We start from the raw sequence: 7,398 nt of genomic DNA on the forward strand, positions 1-7,398 counted from the left end.
TTTCTGGCTATTAATTTGCTAATGATCAGTAGTACATTTTTCAGCCCGAGTCTCACTGGATGCAAGAGTAATGTATTCAGGTAATGTTTAACTTCCCTCTACCTTTCTGACTTATTAGTGCAGCTTCAACTGTAAACCAGTCTTCAGAAGGCTAAAAACTTACTGAATGTAAGTAAAGCCACCTTAAACAAGCCGGGACGTGACCATGGCAAGCTTGGCAGTGCAGTTATTGGGCTTCTTCCTGTCCCTTATCGGTTTAATTGGAGCCATTATTACCACGGTGCTCCCTCATTGGTGGCGAACGGCACATGTTGGTACCAACATCATCACGGCTGTGGCGTACATGAAGGGACTGTGGATGGAATGCGTGTGGCACAGTACAGGGATTTACCAGTGCCAGGTTCATCAGTCACTGCTAGCTCTTCCTCGCGATCTTCAGATTGCCCGAGGCATGATGGTGACCTCATGTGTCCTCAATGTGCTGGCCAGCGTTATCTCTGTTTTTGGAATGAAGTGTACTTACTGTGCCAAAGGCTCTTCGGCAAAGAGGATGATTGCCGTCTTTGGTGGAGTCCTCTTCATCCTTGGAGGACTGACGTGCCTGGTTCCGGTTGCCTGGTCTACCAATAACATTGTCAATGACTTTTACAACCCAGTGTTTCAATATGGTATGAAGTTTGAGATTGGACAAGCTCTGTACGTTGGCTTTATTTCGGGAGGACTGATTGTCATTGGAGGAGGCATGCTGCTCTTTACATCTTGCCAAAAGAGCATTGACCAAGTGCCTTATCTCCACCCATCACATAACCTAAGGAGGCCAGCCATAAGCAGGACAGTCCGAGTCTATAAAAGTAGTCACAATCCTTCTAGGTCTTCAGCTTCACATCATGGGTACCAAATCAATGACTTTGTCTGAGGATCTATCCTCCCATTGACTCATCTGTCCATGAACTGACTTGATCAACTCAATACATGATTACTACGTTTTAGGCTACACTATCTGAAAAGTGCCGGGAAGGACTTGTAAATGTGTAACATTGTATATACTTTATGTTACTTATTTATTATACAAGAAACAAGATAGGATAGGACAGCATTTGGAACGAGTCTGCTATGCTTAACTTTTGAAGGGATACTTACTTTTTTTTAAGTTTGTCATTGAAAATAAATAATGCAAAGAAACATATTACGTGTCTTTGTTTTTAACAATATTGTAATATTGCTATTTTTTAATTAACGTTAGCCCTGATTTACCGTCTTAAATTTATCACAGGTGGCAACATCTTTACTGCTGGCAGATGCATCACTGAGGAATGTTTGTTTACTGTGTGTTCTGAAGTCAGTATTAATAACACCTGGGCCCATATGCAATCATATGCAGTTAACTTTTTCTCCTAAGTTTTCTCCTACGTGATATTTTCACACTTTACCAATAAATGCTTAGAATAATTTTGGCAGTACTTTTTCAGCTACTTTTTGGTACTTTTTCAGTTGCAGAGTGCTAAAGTTATTTTATGAAGATGAAAAATTATCTCCTAGGAGAAAAAATGAATTGAATGGGCCTGATGGTCTCCCAGAATGCTCTGGGAGGGGAATTCTGTACATCTAAGCAGCCTGGGCTAAACATAATTGGGAGGGTTGGGTTACATAACAATATACAGCAATATATTAATGATGAAACCAGTACGGTTAACATAAAAGTCAGTATTCTGAATAATGTAGTCCATTCTACTGTCACTACAGTGCCTCTTTAAGCCGTCTCTTTTGGAGACGCATTGCCCAGCCCTGACTTATGGGACACCCTGTATGATGACTTCAAGATAGTCACAAATGAAAAGAAGAAGAAAAGGTGAGGTTTCCCCCAATAAGAGGGACTTGGCAAACACCATCTGTTATAAAGGAGTATGTGTGCTGTAAAGCTATTGAGAAACACTAATGTTCAGTATACACAGAGGAGTAACTAAACTACTGGGGGAGCAGAGCCTGCAGCAAGAGGGGGGCTCAGGGCCATGGGCGACCCCAAGGTCTTACTCTCCCAACCAATGGGGCACCTTCTGCAGAGCAAGTGTTGTTGTTGTGGTCACACTTGTTAGGGGTGGGAGAGTCATAGTGGCCACACTTGTTATGGATGGGAGAGTCATAGTGGCCACACTTGTTATGGATGGGAGAGTCATAGTGGCCACACTTGTTATGGATGGGAGAGTCATAGTGGCCACACTTGTTATGGATGGGAGAGTCATAGTGGCCACACTTGTTATGGATGGGAGAGTCATAGTGGCCACACTTGTTATGGGTGGGGGAGTCATAGTGGCCACACTTGTTATGGGTGGGAGAGTCATAGTGGCCACTCCTGTTATGGGTGGGGGAGTCATAGTGGCCACACTTGTTATGGGTGGGAAAAGTCATAGTGGCCACACTTGCTATGGGTGGGGGAGTCATAGTGGTCACTCCTGTTATGGGTGGGGGAGTCATAGTAGTCACACTTGTTATGGGTGGGGGAGTCATAGTGGTCACACTTGTTATGGGTGGGGGAGTCATAGTGGTCACTCCTGTTATGGGTGGGGGAGTCATAGTAGTCACACTTGTTATGGGTGGGGGAGTCATAGTGGTCACACTTGTTATGGGTGGGGGAGTCATAGTGGTCACACTTGTTATGGGTGGGGGAGTCATAGTGGTCACACTTGTTATGGGTGGGGGAGTCATAGTGGTCACACTTGTTATGGGTGGGGGAGTCATAGTGGTCACACCTGTTATGGGTGGGGGAGTCATAGTGGTCACACCTGTTATGGGTGGGAGCAGCCTTTCTCAACCTTTTTACCCTGGAGGAACCCTGTAAATAACTTTTGGATCTCAAGGAACCCCTGCAAACAATTTTTTAATCTCGAGGAACCCCTACATTTATTTTTCAGGAGGCATGGTCTTTAAAAGTAGGTGAGGCTGTTAATTTTACTAACTCCTATTACAGTGCCACTCATTATACTGTGTTCATTATTATTCTGACCCCCAATTTAGTGCTTCTTTTTACAGTACCCCCTATTATAATGTGCTCTATTATACTTCCCCCACGATGGGGGAAAATGCTAAGGAACCCCTGCAGAGTCCTCAAGGAACCCTGGGGTTCCAGGGAACCCTGGTTGAGAAAGCCTGGGTGGGAGAGTCATAGTGGCCACAACCGTTATAGGTGGTGGAGTCATAGTGGTCACACCTGTTATGGGTGGCGGAGTCATAGTGGTCACACTTGTTATGGGTAGTGTTGGGCGAACAGTGTTCGCCACTGTTCGGGTTCTGCAGAACATCACCCTGTTCGGGGGATGTTCGAGTTCGGCCGAACACCTGATGGTGTTCGGCCAAACTGTTCGGCCATATGGCCGAACTAAGAGCGCATGGCCGAACGTTACCCGAACGTTCGGCTAGCGCTGTGATTGGCCGAACGGGTCACGTGGTTCGGACCCGAACGCGCTCTGATTGGCCGAACGGGTCACGTGGTTCTGGTAAATAAATACCCGATCCACGTCATTTCTCCGCCATTTGTCTGTGGGTTTAGCTTTGGGTAGGCAGGCAGGGTAGTTCTCTCTCCAGCCAGGCTAGCCAGGGTCCCCCGGTCATTGTGTCGCTGCTGGGAATAGTAGTACACCGCTCACCCACACTATATAGCATTGTGTTTACTGCCACTCTGTGTGTCTGCTGGGAACAGTAGTACACCGCTCACCCTGTATAGCATTGTGCTCTGTGTCGCTGCTGGGAATAGTAGTACACCGCTCACCCACACTATATAGCATTGTGTTTACTGCCACTCTGTGTGTCTGCTGGGAACAGTAGTACACCGCTCACCCTGTATAGCATTGTGCTCTGTGTTGCTGCTGGGAATAGTAGTACACCGCTCACCCACACTATATAGCATTGTGTTTACTGCCACTCTGTGTGTCTGCTGGGAACAGTAGTACACCGCTCACCCTGTATAGCATTGTGCTCTGTGTCGCTGCTGGGAATAGTAGTACACCGCTCACCTACACTATATAGCATTGTGTTTACTGCCACTCTGTGTCTCTGCTGGGAACAGTAGTACACCGCTCACCCTGTATAGCATTGTGCACTGTGTCGCTGCTGGGAATAGTAGTACACCGCTCACCCACACTATATAGCATTGTGTTTACTGCCACTCTGTGTCTCTGCTGGGAACAGTAGTACACCGCTCAGCCACCACTGTATAGCATTGTGTTTACTGCCACTCTGTGTCTCTGCTGGGAACAGTAGTACACCGCTCACCCACCACTGTATAGCATTGTGCTCTGTGTCGCTGCTGGGAACAGTAGTACACCGCTCTGCCACACTATATAGCATTGTGTTTACTGCCACTCTGTGTCTCTGCTGTGAACAGTAGTACACCGCTCACCCACCACTGTATAGCATTGTGCTCTGTGTCGCTGCTGGGAACAGTAGTACACTGCTCACCCACCACTGTATAGCATTGTGCTCTGTGTCGCTGCTGGGAATAGTAGTACACCGCTCACCCACCACTGTATAGCATTGTGCTCTGTGTCGCTGCTGGGAACAGTAGTACACCGCTCAGCCACACTATATAGCATTGTGTTTACTGCCACTCTGTGTCTCTGCTGGGAACAGTAGTACACCGCTCACCCACCACTGTATAGCATTGTGCTCTGTGTCGCTGCTGGGAACAGTAGTACACCGCTCAGCCACACTATATAGCATTGTGTTTACTGCCACTCTGTGTCTCTGCTGGGAACAGTAGTACACCGCTCACCCACCACTGTATAGCATTGTGCTCTGTGTCGCTGCTGGGAATAGTAGTACACCGCTCACCCACCACTGTATAGCATTGTGCTCTGTGTCGCTGCTGGGAATAGCAGTACACCGCTCACCCACCACTGTATAGCATTGTGCTCTGTGTCGCTGCTGGGAATAGTAGTACACCGCTCACCCACCACTGTATAGCATTTATGTACTGCCACTGTACTGCTGCCAGTCAGCGTGTACTTTAAGGATAAGTGAAATGAAGAAGAAATCCTGTGAAAGAGGGAGGGGCCAGGGAAGAGGTGTTTCCCCTGACGGTTCACGTACAGGCCACAGTGGAGCACCGAAGAAAACCCACTCAATACCGCCCATGTTGTCCAGGAAATCAACCCTCACAAATCCAAAAGAACAGGACCAGATAATTAATTGGATGACCTCTCAAGCGTCCAGCAGTGGGTTAAGCAGCACCAGCACATCACGCACGAGGTCCGAGTCCTCAGCCAGTTACAAGGAGCCAGTGGGCACAAAGCTGACACAACCGGCAGCGACACCACGCACACAACTGCCAAATAACCAGTCCGAAGAATTTCCTCAGGACACAATGGGGTATTCGCAGGAGCTATTCCCAGCCCAACAAACTTCCACCTTTCAAAGGTCAATGGAACAGCCAGAAATTTTGTGCCCGGATTCACAACCATTGACTGTGGGAAATGCACCGCGCACTGAAATGCAAGGCGAGTCCGAGGAGGACTTTGAAACCCAAATCCCAGAGCAAGTTGGGCAGGAGGGGTTTCAATTGCAGGAGGTCGGCCGAGAAGATCTTGAAGACGACGTTGGAGTGTGCTGCGCAGAGGTTGTTGTGGGGAGCTCTACTCCACGGCGGCGGCCCACAATCACATATGACGAGTTTGAGGAGATGGAAGAGGAGGAGGGTATGGACAATGTTGACAGAGACCCAGATTTTGTATGTGAAGGAGAACATCACCGTCGTAGCAGCACAGATGAGTCTGTTGAAGAACCCACTGCTGCACGAGTTCGCCTTGTGCCACAAGGTAGGCGGCGCGAAATTTCAGGCACCACAAGCGTGGAAGTTCAAGTGAGACGCAAAAGAGGCGCAAACAGAAATCACCAGCAAGGCAGGTGCTCCAAAGTCTGGCCTTTCTTTGAAGACTGCAGTGAGGATGGTACCATGGTGATTTGCAAGGTGTGCAAGACCCGCCTGAGCAGGGGGAAACATATTAACAACCTCTCCACCACCAGCATGACCCGCCACATGGTATCCAAACATCCCACTCTGTGGCCGCCAGGACAGGGTACCAGCAACACTGCCTCCCTTGGGGTCACCAGACTCACCACCAGACCCTCCTCAGCAGCAGCAGTAGCCCAGCCATTGCGTGGTTCACAACAACATTCACAAACATCAGACGACGCTGACACTGTCACTTTCCGGAATAGTGCTCTTGAGGTCTCCCAGTCATCAAACACAACAACCAACAGCCGTTCAGTGTGCAGCCCTACGGTTCAGTTGTCTGTCTCGGAGATGCTTGAGCGCAAGAGGAAATTGCCAGCAAATGACCCCCGGGCCGTGGCACTAACAGCCAGCATAGCCAAGCTTCTGGCCTGCGAAATGCTGCCATATCGAGTGGTGGAGACAAACAGCTTCAATGGCATGATGTCAGTGGCCATCCCACGTTACGTGGTTCCCAGCCGCTACCACTTTGCGCGCTCTGCAGTGCCTGAGTTGCATGAGCACGTGGTCAGCAAAATAACCCAAAGCTTGAAGAATGCCGTTGCCTGCAAGGTTCACCTCACCACTGACACCTGGACGAGTGCGTTCGGCCAGGGTCGATACATCTCCCTTACCGCGCACTGGGTGAACCTTGTGGAGCCTGGCAGCGATTCCTCACCTGCTACGGCGCGGGTGTTGCCCACGCCGCAAACAGCTGCACCGCCGTCCCTCCCACTGGATAACAACAGCAGCACCTACCTCTCTGACTCCTTCTCCTCCAACGCATCTCAAAGCTGTACCTCATCCGGAAACGCTAACCCAGCAGCAGTAGGATCGTGGAAGCAGTGCAGCACAGCTGTTGGCATGCGTCAGCAAGCGTTGCTGAAGCTGATCTGCCTTGGGGATAAGCAGCACACAGGGGAGGAAATTTGGAGGGGAATAAAGGAACAGACGGATTTGTGGCTGGCACCGCTGGACCTGAAACCGGGCATGGTTGTGTGTGATAATGGGAGTAATCTCATTCGCGCTTTAAGGTTGGCTAAGCTGACACACATCCCTTGCCTGGCGCACGTGATGAACCTAGTAGTTCAGCGGTTCCTGAGGACATACCCAGGCGTGGCCGATCTTCTGTTGAAGGTGCGACGAGTGGCCAAACATTGTAGAAATTCCAGTACTGCTTCGGGGGACTCGCCAAGATGCAGGAGCGCTTCAATCTCCCCCACCATCGCTTGCTGTGTGATGCCCCTACGCGCTGGAATTCTACGCTGCACATGCTAGCCCGCTTTTCCAAGCAGAAGAGTGCAGTGGTCCAGTACATGACGGCGCAGTACCGAGGCGCATCCGGACAGCTGCCAAGCTTCTGTGGATCCGATTGGGCCAACATGTTGGACCTCTGCCAAGTCCTCCAAAATTTT

General features: G+C 49.4%; 1 protein-coding gene across 1 annotated transcript; it reads left to right on the forward strand.

Annotated features, from left to right (window-relative positions):
* The first annotated feature begins 205 nt into the window (after positions 1–205).
* LOC137544956 (claudin-14-like) lies at positions 206–916 on the forward strand. Its single transcript, XM_068266055.1, has one exon. It carries the CDS (start codon positions 206–208, stop codon positions 914–916), a length of 711 nt encoding a protein of 236 aa, XP_068122156.1.
* Positions 917–7,398: the final 6,482 nt, after the last annotated feature.

Source organism: Hyperolius riggenbachi, chromosome 2 (genome assembly GCF_040937935.1).
Source record: "Hyperolius riggenbachi isolate aHypRig1 chromosome 2, aHypRig1.pri, whole genome shotgun sequence".
Classification (NCBI taxonomy): domain Eukaryota; kingdom Metazoa; phylum Chordata; class Amphibia; order Anura; family Hyperoliidae; genus Hyperolius; species Hyperolius riggenbachi.